This window comes from Hyperolius riggenbachi, chromosome 2 (genome assembly GCF_040937935.1).
Source record: "Hyperolius riggenbachi isolate aHypRig1 chromosome 2, aHypRig1.pri, whole genome shotgun sequence".
NCBI lineage: Eukaryota > Metazoa > Chordata > Amphibia > Anura > Hyperoliidae > Hyperolius > Hyperolius riggenbachi.
The window spans coordinates 289,938,785-289,951,694 of record NC_090647.1 but is presented as its reverse complement, the minus strand read 5'-3'; the positions used below and the strand labels follow the sequence as shown (position 1 = coordinate 289,951,694).

General features: G+C 39.7%; 1 protein-coding gene across 5 annotated transcripts in view; it reads left to right on the top strand.

The window, feature by feature from the left end:
• CSMD2 (CUB and Sushi multiple domains 2) overlaps positions 1-12,910 on the top strand; it is a 1,291,405-nt gene that overhangs the window by 1,112,148 nt on the left and 166,347 nt on the right. For all 5 annotated transcript variants that reach the window (XM_068268938.1, XM_068268934.1, XM_068268936.1 and 2 more), the window contains 2 exons: positions 4,573-4,691; positions 11,478-11,547. In XM_068268938.1, the coding sequence (XP_068125039.1) occupies positions 4,573-4,691; positions 11,478-11,547 (189 nt within the window). The remainder of the gene's footprint in view (positions 1-4,572; positions 4,692-11,477; positions 11,548-12,910) is intronic.

Sequence of the window (12,910 nt, the reverse complement as noted above, 5' to 3'; positions counted from 1 at the left end):
CTTCTTCAGAGCTGCCCAACGATCGCTTCCCCCAGCTTATAAACATTCCTCTTATTCTTAGGATCCACCCACTTCTCCTTGGAAACCAGTGCTGCCGTTTATCTTCCTCCAATTTTCACAACAGCAAGCATACATGTCAGAGTTCATCCACAGCAATTGCTGTGGCTTTTCCACTTCTCATATTTTTGTCATGATAGAGAAAAATAGTTGTCTCCAGATCTTTTTATATTTATCCAAGAATAAAAATGAAAAAATTAAAATAAAAATATGAATAATGTATATGAAAATTCCCCACATATCAGTGTGTTTTATTCTATTTTAAAAAAGCATAAAACTCAAAGTCACAATTTAACCCTTTGGGGGTCATAGTGTCCAGTGCATATATCCAAAATGATTCCGTACGAGATAGTTTACTTATAAAGTCTCCTCCCCTCCAGTCTTTCTCTACTTTCTGTAGTCCACAAAATGTGGTACCCCGTACTGAGCATTTGTGAAATTTCTTGTAATGTGCAGATAAGGGATGTTTTTCATTTCCTTTTTCTATATTATATAGATGTTCCCCTAATCTTTTTTTCAGAGATCTTTTTGTCCTCCCCACATATTGCTTTTGACATGGGCAGCATATCACATATACTATCCCTTTGGTGGAACAAGTAAAGTTACCTCTTATGGGGAATATTTCACCATTGCAAGAGGAAACAACCTCCTGCATCACTCTGTCACCTTTAGTAGCCGCACACATTCCACAATCACCACATCTTCTAAATTTGTTTCCCCTTTTCACTGGGCAAGGATCTGTAATAGTGGGTGCTATCATTTGGCCAATGTTTGAACTCCTTCTGAATGTAATGCCCGGATGATGACCCAAATACCCATCCAGAAAATCGTGAAAATTCTGTAAATTTCTGTAAATTTCTTGGATCTCACCATTTTTCTAGATAATGCGAAATTGCACACTAAAACATTTTTTAAGCCAGTTGACTGCAATAGTTTTATTGATATAGATAGTTGCCACCTAGCAAGATGGCTAGTTAATGTCCCTAAAGGACAATTTTTACGTCTGAAGCGGAATTGTTCCAGACCTCAAGACCTTAATACTGAAATAGAGGTTCTCAGCAATCGTTTCAAAGAGAAGGGATATGAGGATGAACTTCTAGAGAAAGCTGTGGGTGAGACAATGAATATCGACAGAGAAACATTAATGATAGGAAACAAACACAGAGATAATTGGTCTGAAAGGCCCCCAGCTCTTTTATTTGACTATTGTGAACAGGCTTACAAGATAAAAGCAATAGTGAACAAATACTGGAGCATTTTAAAGGAAGACGATTTTCTGGATGGGTATTTGGGTCATCATCCGGGCATTACATTCAGAAGGAGTTCAAACATTGGCCAAATGATAGCACCCACTATTACAGATCCTTGCCCAGTGAAAAGGGGAAACAAATTTAGAAGATGTGGTGATTGTGGAATGTGTGCGGCTACTAAAGGTGACAGAGTGATGCAGGAGGTTGTTTCCTCTTGCAATGGTGAAATATTCCCCATAAGAGGTAACTTTACTTGTTCCACCAAAGGGATAGTATATGTGATATGCTGCCCATGTCAAAAGCAATATGTGGGGAGGACAAAAAGATCTCTGAAAAAAAGATTAGGGGAACATCTATATAATATAGAAAAAGGAAATGAAAAACATCCCTTATCTGCACATTACAAGAAATTTCACAAATGCTCAGTACGGGGTACCACATTTTGTGGACTACAGAAAGTAGAGAAAGACTGGAGGGGAGGAGACTTTATAAGTAAACTATCTCGTACGGAATCATTTTGGATATATGCACTGGACACTATGACCCCCAAAGGGTTAAATTGTGACTTTGAGTTTTATGCTTTTTTAAAATAGAATAAAACACACTGATATGTGGGGAATTTTCATATACATTATTCATATTTTTATTTTAATTTTTTCATTTTTATTCTTGGATAAATATAAAAAGATCTGGAGACAACTATTTTTCTCTATCATGACAAAAATATGAGAAGTGGAAAAGCCACAGCAATTGCTGTGGATGAACTCTGACATGTATGCTTGCTGTTGTGAAAATTGGAGGAAGATAAACGGCAGCACTGGTTTCCAAGGAGAAGTGGGTGGATCCTAAGAATAAGAGGAATGTTTATAAGCTGGGGGAAGCGATCGTTGGGCAGCTCTGAAGAAGGGAGGCGTTACCTCCTGAAACGTCAGCGTCCTACGCACATACGCTATCAGTGACGTCACTGTGGGATTGCCCAAGCCAGCAAGTAACTAACAAGCCGCCTACGGAACCGTCCATCTGCAGAGGACGGAAGCGGCGTCTACGGAAGTAATACCTACTCCTGGCGGCATCAGCTGACTCCGTGCCCGTATACACAAGGCCAGTGTCAGATCATACGGTGAGGGGAGACAGCGGAACGAGGATTCACCCACGCCGGAGGAACTGGTGCAGTATCATATATACAAGCAGAAGTTGCCATTGATGCATGCATGAATTTAATCCTAACGGAAACTCCATTTATTGTGGACTTTATTGAGCGGCACAAAAAGTTTTATGCCCATCATTAGCTCTATCAACAAAAGCTTTTTATATCCTCATCCTTGATCTTTTACTGGGATCCCTTTTTTACATTTTTGTGCGAGTGCTCACTGCAGTGATATTGTGTGAGTGTTTGTGTGCGACAGGGGTGTTTAAAGGGGAAGGTGCTCTAAGTGAGCTTAAGATCAATGCCAACACAATTTGTATTATTAAAGGTGTTTAATTTTAAACTTAGCGCTGTGGACCTTCAATTTATAATTTTACAGAGTTAGGTATTGGAGGATTTGCCTGGTCCACTCAGCTGCTGCAATTGTCCATAGGCGCAGGATATCCATACAAACCTTTTCAGATTATCTGATGTTTACATTCTGTTTGAGCCAGTGTTTCTGGGAGTATGACTGGCAGAAGATACATACGACAACATCAGACAAGTACCATTTTTATAAGGAAGCCAGAAGTGCCACCTCCCTTTATTTCTCTCACTTTAGTTATTCTTTAAAGTAACCCAAGGCATCTCAACAGCACATTAAAAATACATATTAACAATGTGGCTCATTAAAAAAATCCATTCTACCTCTTCTTTTTGAATTTAAATATTTGTTAAAGGCTTTTTACTACTCTACTTCTGTGGCCTGCTTTTCACAGAAAAGGGCTGCTGTAATTAGCAGATAAGGACTGCTTTAATCAGCAGTAGCAATGTGCAAACAAAAGCTTTCATCTGCAGGGGTGGAGGGGGTAGGTAGAAAGTACAAAAGTACAATTTACTTCAAACAGTTTAGAGAGTCACACTTGATTATGTTCATGCCTTCCACTGGATAAATAAGGGCAGAGAGAAGGGGAAGGGGGAAATTATTATTAGAATATTAGAAATCAGGACAAAGTGCAGAAAACTGCTCAGATTCCTTTAATGCAGTAATTTATCTGTGGAATGTACAAAGAGTTTACCTTCAGTAGTAGAATTCAAATTGTTCCTGCAATATGAAATCTTTTGTGGCAAGAGTTGCCTTCTGGCTATGTAAAGCTCTAGGCTACAGTGAAATGTACAACTAAAAATCCCACATGCACTTTTCAAGAGCTCACTGATGTGCATAAATGGTATTTTCCCTTCTGCATGCTTCTAAAAAAAATGTTGTTGAAAACAATGCCCCATGAGAAAACTAGAAAAGCAGAAGGGGATCCTGCCTGCCCCCCCCACCCCCCCATTTAAAATGATGGTTGTGATTGCTACTGGAGTCTGCAACAAAAAAGACATGTGGTTCTGTGCAGCCTGTTGAGTGGCCCAGTAGACTTAAATAGACTTTGTTTCCTAAAAGTTGGAGAAGCTGTTTGACAAAAAAGATTAGATGTTGCATCGTTGAAGGGCCTTATCCTTTCTGGGCAAAGAGGAGGGTATCGAAATTTATATGTTGCAGATGCCAGTTACATTTCACATGTGTAACAAATGTTCATTTCTGGGCCATGTAGTCTCATCCTCCTTCTTCATCTCCTACTTCTACCTCCATGATCAAGATAAATCAGATATCCAACAAGTACTCAGGTAAACTGACAGGAAGTTGCTTCGTGTGTACGTGTCCAAACTGGGGTCGATAATGGGGTCGATTTTCCCATGATAACTTTCAGAAAACTGATCCTGTCATCGAACGGGAGCAGATCAGACATGACGGTAATAATTGTCCGATTCCCATCAATCGAGCGGGAAATTGCATTGTGTGTACTCAGCATATCACCAGCAGGTAATGACTATGATAAGGTGGGTGCAGCTGGCATATCATGCAGTGATCTTGCTAGTAAACTGCCCCTTCAAAATTTGAAGAAGTGATATTGATATAATAGCAAGACTGGGGGGGGGGGGGGGGGTTGTCTTTGGTTAGTATTGCTTTGTACTGCTTATTTTTTGTTCCCCCTAAAATAGGTACATGTTAACTCCATTTTAGCATTTCATTAATTTTAATTTTTATCCGTTCTATTTAATTCATATTTGACGCATTGTTCTGCTTTTTTATAGCTGTTGGTCTTGCCAGTTGCCCAGAGCCAGCTGTTCCCAGTAATGGAGTAAAGAATGGGGAAAGATACCTTGTGAATGATGTAGTCTCCTTTCAGTGTGAGCCAGGATATACACTGCAGGTAATAAAGCACTGTATATCCAAAATAAAAAAAAGTGAGAGCTTCTATTGTACAGCAATATCATAGTGCATATCAGCTCACATTTGTAACAGGGAAAAGATTGTGAACCTGTGTTTCTTTCAGACATCAAGCATGTGCAGGGGAGTTTTCTGTTTTCAAAGTGCCCTGCATGCCAGGAGATATTTGAAGTGGTAATTCAGGCCTCTGTGTATAACAACTAACTTTTCTTGCTTTTGCTAGGCTGCTCATGTACTCAAGAGCACTATGTATGCATATGAACATTTTTCTAACCAAAAGCTCTTTTTCCCTAATAATCTGATCTTTTTATATTATAAAATATTAATATATCTGAAAACCCCGTTTCACCAATTTTTATGTATCTCCAGTCTGAGCTCAGTTTTACATATAGTCCAGAATTCATTGTGTACCATATGTTTCAGATTTTTAGTTTAGATTTGCTTGCTAGAAGCTTATGTATTACTCTACCATGTATATTTATGTATTACTAAACCATGTATACTTTATATATTACAATATTCCCTTGGAAAGATTTGTACTTCGTGTGATGTTCCAGACCCTTATGTTTAACTTATTATACTGCAGATTTATTGGCACTTTTCAACTCTTAATGCCTTTTAAAAAGTGATTAAAGGGACACTTTTGGTTGAGTCAGGGGAAAATGAGTTGAACTTACCCGAGGCTTCTAATGGACCCCCACAGACATCCTGTGCCCGTGCAGCCACTCACCGATGCTCCGGCCCCGCCTCCGGTTCACTTCTGGAATTTCAGACTTTAAAGTCTGAAAACCACTTAGTCTGCGTTGCCGTGTCCTCGCTTCCGCTGATATCACCAGGAGCGTACTGCGCAGGCCCAGTATGGTCTGTGTCTGCGCAGTACGCTCCTGGTGATATCAGCGGAAGCGAGGACACGGCAACGCAGACGCAGTGGTTTTCAGACTTTAAAGTCTGAAATTCTGGAAGTGAACCGGAGGCGGGGCCGGAGCATCAGTGAGTGGCTGCACGGGCACAGGATGTCTGCGGGGGACCATTAGAAGCCCCGGGTAAGTTCAACTCATTTTCCCCTGACTCAACCAAAAGTGTCCCTTTAAGTTTAAGGGAATCTGAGGGGAGAGGGATAGTGAGGCTGCCATGTGTATTTCCCTGTAAATAATGCCAGTTGTGTAGCAGTCCTGTTTATCTTCTGGCACAAGTAGTGTCTGAGTCATACCCCTGGAACAGGCAAATGGTTAATCCAGTAAAACCTAAGTCAGCTGAGCACCTGATCTGCAATATGCTTGTTTAAGGTCTATGGCTAAGTATTAGAGACACAGGATCAGGGGGACTGCCAGGCAACTTGTATTGTTTAAAAGACAACTGTAACAAGAGGGAAATGGAGGCTGTCATATTTATTTCCTTTTAAACAATACCAGTTGCCTGGCAGCCGCACTGGTCTATTTGGTTGCAGTAGTGTCTGAATCACACCTGAAACAAGCATGCAGATAATCTTCTCAGATCTGACAATAATTTCAGAAACACCTGATCTGCTGCAGACTTGTTCAGGGTCTATAGATAAAGATATTAGAAGCAGAGGATCGGCAGGATAGCCAGGCAACTGGTATTGTTTAAAAGGAAACAAATATGGCAGCCTTCATACAGTTGTCCTTTAAAAGGAAATAAATATAAGTTATAAATCAGGATGATACCATGTATTGGCTAACTAAAAATGAATAAAAATAAGCAAGCTTTCGGCCTTGCAGCCTTGAAAGCTTGAAAGCTTGCTTATTTTTATTCATTTTTAGTTAGCCAATAAATGGTATCATCCTGATTTATAACTTCTTGCTTTTACTGATGGCTAACATGGTACAATACCCTACTGCTACTGCAGGAAATAAATATGGCAGTCTCCATATCACTCTCACTTTATCTGCATGCTGGTGATATGTCATCAAAAAAGCAAAAATAAATAAATGTCTTATATGCATTTGTTGTTGCCCTTAGAAAAGATCATAAAGAACAGGATTAGAGAGATTTTTGAAACCAGCTTTTTCCTTTTTCACACATCTGCAACCATGCAGTCTATTAGCCTGTTTAAACGGAGAAATGTAGTCACTCTGCTATTTAGGATCATGTATCTAACACTGAATGTGGACCAGAGAAAGCAAAGAAAAGAGTTTTCTGAGCAGATGAGAAAGCAAATTATAGACGAGCATTTTAAGGGCTCTTTCACATTAGGGCAGATTTTCTGCGTTTCAACGCAAAGGGTAAAGTTTGCGTTACCCAAGGTGAAATGAAAGTCCATAGACTTTCATTTTAGCTTTCACATATAACGCAGCCTTTTTGTGCGTTGCGTTACACTGCACCCAGGCGCAGTTTTTCGGCCGACGCTAGCTTTATGCGCTACAATGTTAGTCAATGTAAAACGCACACTATGCGCGTTTTTAATCCGTTAACGCAGGCAATCAGTCCCAGAATGCAACAGAGGAACAATGTAGAAAGTTGAAAACTAAGAAAAAAAAATTACCTGCGTTTTTTTATGTGCTGTAACGCATTGAAAACGGATTAAAAACGCACACTCACTGCAGTGCAACGCATATCAAAACGCATTAAAACGCATACAACAAAACGTATGCTTTGAGCGTTCTCCAATGCAAGCTCTGATGTGAAAAAGCCCTTAAGGTAACGGCTATAAGACCAAGCAAGTTGTTGATCTGTTAGGGAGAAAGGAAATCAAGCCCAGAAAGGGCAGAAGGAAATTGATAATGGCAGACAAAAAGTACAACTAACAAATAGATACAAGCTGAACTCCAAGTACAAGGTATATCAGTATCCTATTGTACCTTCCATAATTTTTTTTAGGGACAGTGAGCTCAGTGGAAGAAAAACAGGAGAGGTCTGCTAAAAAAACATAGTAAAGCCAAATTGAACAGGAATTTGCTCAAATTCTCAGTGTCAGACACAAAGGGCGCCTGGGACAGATAAGACCAAATTGGAGATTTTTGGTAGGACCCATCAGCTCTATGTTCACAGATCAAAAATTAAGCCCACCATATCTACTGGGAACTAGTAGTGGAGACGCGACTATATTTTTCTTTTCTGCATCTGGTGCAGGGTGGCTTCAGTCTCTACATGGAAATATTTAATTTCAAGATATTGAAATAAATTGTACTGCCCAGTGTCAGAAAGCTCCATGTCAGCCACAGGTCATGGATCTTATTACATAAAAAAAGACTCAAAACACAAAGATAAAAGCATCCAAGAATGGCTAAGAACAACACACTACTGTATTCTGAAGTAGCCTTCTGTAAGCCCTGATTTGAATCCTGTTGAACATCTACAGAAAAAGGTGTAGAAGTCTTACAGAGAGTAGCAGGAATCGCTTGTTTGCAGCGATTGCCTCTAAAGGTTTGCGCAGTATATATTCCCACTATTTTCTGTTCAATTTTATTTGTGTTATTATCTGAATATCCTGTTGGAACAGAGAAAAAAATGATAGTTCCTAATCATGTTTGACAGTTTCAAGTTACAGATACGGTTTAGTATTCTGCTTTGTAATGGCGGGGGACCGGAAGATTTATCAATGGCCACAATTCACTAAGCTCATCTCCTTCCCTGGCTGTCCTACACAGGCAAGCTGTAATTGTCCTGGCAGCAGGAGGGGTGGAGCTGCATCCTGCCTGCTTGTGCTCCTCCCGTCCCTATCTACTGCATGTAATAAAAACTGCAGCAGTGATAACATAAGGACTGGAGTGATAAAATAACTCTCACTGTGAAAGCTTATCACTACATGTTAATCAGGCCAATGTCTGTATATGCCATATATACTAATGCATTCGGATGCAGACTTGACATGAATGAAGTGTTCTAGAGCAATTACAGAGCTACAGAGCTCTCTGGGACCCATTTAGGAGGGGATGTCTGATAACTCTCAGTGATCATGTGTCCTTTCATGCCCACAGATCTGTGCTTATACAGGAAAGTGCATTTGCACTACTTATAAAGTCTGTAATTTCACAAAGGATTCGCTGATTAGCATTTGCCTAATCTGAACTGTCAAATGACTGTACTTCTAATATACATTCGTCAATTGGAAACTTTAAAGGTTCCCTTGATCAAAAGGTTTTCTGGATGTTTCATGGAGGCCCTTTGCATACACATTGCTTTCCATAGCTGCACATTTGCTATTATTCAGCAAGGTTATCATTCCACCAGCCTTTCATTCTTGGGGTTGTAAATGCACATCGGCAGTGTTGTCACTGATTTATGTCAAATTGGAGCTAGTACAGAAATGCAAATGTTCAGAAATTCACTTGTTATTGGAAGGCTCTAAACAAAGTTTATTTAAAGCTCAAAGTGGATCTCCAGCATACATAGCAAGGGTTTGAGTTGGAACTCCATTTTTTGGGGTCTCAGACAGGAACGAAGATCAAATGTCCCTCCACTCAAACTAAAATGAGCAGAGATTTAGGAGAGCACAGCAAAATAAGGTAATGTTTTATTTCTGTAGCATAAAACTGATTTTGCCTTACAAAGTGTTAGATTTAAAGTGGAAGGGTCCTTAAAGAGTGATATACCGTATATACTCGCAAGCAAGCCAAATTTTTCACCCCCCAAAAGTGGCCCAAAAGTTGGGGGGTCGGCTTGCTTGCGAGTCATGTGCCAGTATGGGTAGGTGGGTGGGTAGGTAGTGCCCCTCCCCGCTCCCCTCGCGGCCGCCGCTGCTATTACCTTAGGAGGCGCCGCTTCCTCTATCCCCATCCTGCTCCGGTAACTAATTCACAGCAGGGCGCCCCTCGGCGGCTGCTGTGATGATGGAGGAAACCATAGAGAGCGGTTCCCATAGTAACGGCGATACACATCGCCGTTACAGGAAGCCGCTCTCTATGGTTTCCTCCGTCATCACAGCAGCCGCCGAGGGGCGTGCTGCTGTGAATTAGTTACCAGAGCAGGACGGGGATAGAGGAAGCACCGCCGCCTAAGGTAATAGCAGTGGCGGCCGTGGGGGGAGCGGTGAGTGGCACTACCTACCCACCCACCTACCTACCCATACTGGGACTATACTAGCCATACTGGGCACAATGCTAGCTATACTGGGGCACTATGCTAGCTATACTGGGGCACTATGCTAGCCATACTGGGCACTATACTAGCCATACTGGGCACTATACTAGCCATACTAGGCAATATACTAGCCATACTGGGCACTATACTAGCCATACTGGGCACTATACTAGCTATACTGGGACACTATACTAGCTATACTGGGCACTTTACTAGCTATACTGGGGGACTACCTACCCCTACTGGGCACTATACTAGCTATACTGGGTCGCTACCTACCCATACTGGGCACTATACTAGCTATACTGGGACACTATACTAGCTATACTGGGCACTTTACTAGCTATACTGGGGGACTACCTACCCATACTGGGCACTTTACCTACTATACTGGGCACTATACTAGCTATACTGGGTCGCTACCTACCCATACTGGGCACTATACTAGCTATACTGGGACACTATACTAGCTATACTGGGCACTTTACTAGCTATACTGGGGGACTACCTACCCATACTGGGCACTATACTAGCTATACTGGGCACTATACTAGCTATACTGGGACACACTGGGGGGGGGGGGGGGGGGAATCACGCGGCCAGCATTTCCTACCTCCGGCTTATATGGGGGTCAATCATTTTTTCCTGGTTTTTCAGGTAAAAGTTGGGTGGTTGGCTCACATGCAGGTCGGCTTGCTTGCGAGTATATATATATATATATATATATATATATATATATATATGCATATATGTATTTATAAATAAAGTTGCTTATTTTTTACAATATCAATTTCTGAATTATTTAGTCAATGTTTGCCCATTATAAAATGTTGCCTTCTCATTATTTACATTCCTAAATGAACCAGATGCTGACAGCTTTACTGCTGGCAAGGTGAATCACTGTGGAATGGTCTTTCTTTCCCCTTTGTGAAGTGAGCAAGAAAATCACATGATATCCAGAGTGCTCTGGAGGAGAAGGCTGCATGACATCACAGCATAAGCTAAACTTCACTGAGAGGGCAAGGTTACATACCAATATTTAACAATACATAAATATAAGGAGCTGAAAACAGGTTAACTAAGGAGAAAATGGGTATCCTGAAAAAATGATTGTCATTATTATTCTTCTCTAAGATTTGCTTTTTCAAAAACAAGGGGACATATTAGAACTTTTCAAGTTTTTTTTCGCACTGTTCATCCTTATTGGAGAGATTTTGCATCTTTTCTTGTTCCTATGATATTTGCTGGTGGAACAGAAAGATAGGTGAGTTCCAAAAAATGTTGGTTCTCCCAATGAACACTTGTATAAGTGGCAAGTGCAAAATGTTGGACTACCCTTCTTCTTGGATTTAAATTATTTTTGTTACTTCTTTAGGAAAGGAGTAAGGGGAATTCTCCCCAGTGAGACACAAAAAGCAGTAACTGGTTTTATCCATTACCATTCTATATAATGCAAGATGCTTTAAAGGTAACCTGAGAGTAATATGAAGTCTACTATATTATTTCTTCTTCAAAGATCCCTGTTGTGCTGACCATTTAGGCACTGTAGTCTATAGGTCACACACCTGCAACAAGCACACATCAGAGTCAGCAATGAACCCTTTCCAAACTCCACATTCATCATACTGCAGGTTTCTTGAAGCTATCACTTTATCTCCAGTGGCATTTTTGAAGACAGTATTTTAAGAGTTGTTAGCTTTTCTTAAAAATTGTTGTGTTCTTTTTTCAGGGCCATTCCCATATCTCATGTATGCCGGGCACAGTAAGGCGCTGGAATTATCCTCCCCCACTCTGTATAGGTATGTAGAAACTGATACAACAAAATACATTTCACTTCAAATCTCAAATTAATCTGATAACTTTTGTTTTACATCAAATTTTACAACTGCCAGTTTGGCCCCAATTCAGTTGACTTCTCCTGAGTTTTCACCAAGCAGATACATTTTCTTCTCCTCTACAAAATAATGTTTCAGCACCTTACAACTGAAAAAGTATTTAAAGGTATTAAAAAACATATTAAAAAGTAGATAATAAATAATAAATAAGTAACATCAAACTTATTTTGAATATTTTCTTGTTGGCTTGGGGCTTAAAAGATGTTTTTAGTGTAGTGATGATCGTAATTTGCTAATTACAGTTGTATGAAATTTTGTACATTTTCAAAATTATGCCAATACGTAATTACAATTTGGAAAGTCAGTTGATTCAGTGTAATCTATTCATAATTTTGTGTAATTTTGTGCCAAATTTAGTGGTTAATAATAAATGCTATCATCACCAAAATTGCTATGTATGTTAAAGAGTAAATGTCGGGCATAAAATCAAAAATCTATTTTTTATTTTTATCTGGTAAACAAGTAATAAGGAAGCTAACCAGGCAATCCAAAAGTTAAAAATCACTATTAATTACTTTCTTGTTGATAAATGATCATTCTCCAGTTTGCCTGACTCTTATTTGGTACACACAGAATTTAGTATGCAAAAAGGAAGTTGCAGGGCATGCTGGGTTATCCTTTTTTGCTTCTCTATTTCCCCCTCAGACATAACTAATGCAGCCTGATTGGCTGAAACCCTTTTCCTCTCCTACACCTCTGTTCCTCTCTGGTTGGCCAATATTTCTCATGCTGAGACAATGCACTTTCTATAGTGAAGGCGGGCAAATTAGGCAGAGGAGAGTAAGGGGGGAAATTATATCAGGATAGGCTTCAAAATAGCCACACTTAAAATGGGAAATGCTAAGAAGGCTTTTCTCTTTCTTTACTGTAGAAAAATCACTAAAATCAAAGCATGGACAGTGCAATACATATGTTATGTAAGTAGAGCAAGTATTTATCTACTTATATATGTGGGTTCTTTTTCTGAGATAGTATGGCTGACAGCTCCTCTTTAAGGGGAGTAGGGAGAAAATGTTTTTAAACCCTGAAAAATAACAGTTTAAAAAATATTTTTCCTTTGCATATTGAAATCTGTTTTTGTAAAATTATTTTTTTGCTTTGTTATTAACCACTTAAGTTGGCACAAAATTGCAAAATTACGGTTCCTGATTTCGGTTACAAACAAAATTAATATTGATTTTTCCCAAAATTTAGCACTACGATTTCGCATCATCATTGCAAATTACCATTATGTGTAATCACTAGATGTTTTATTGGTTGGATATAA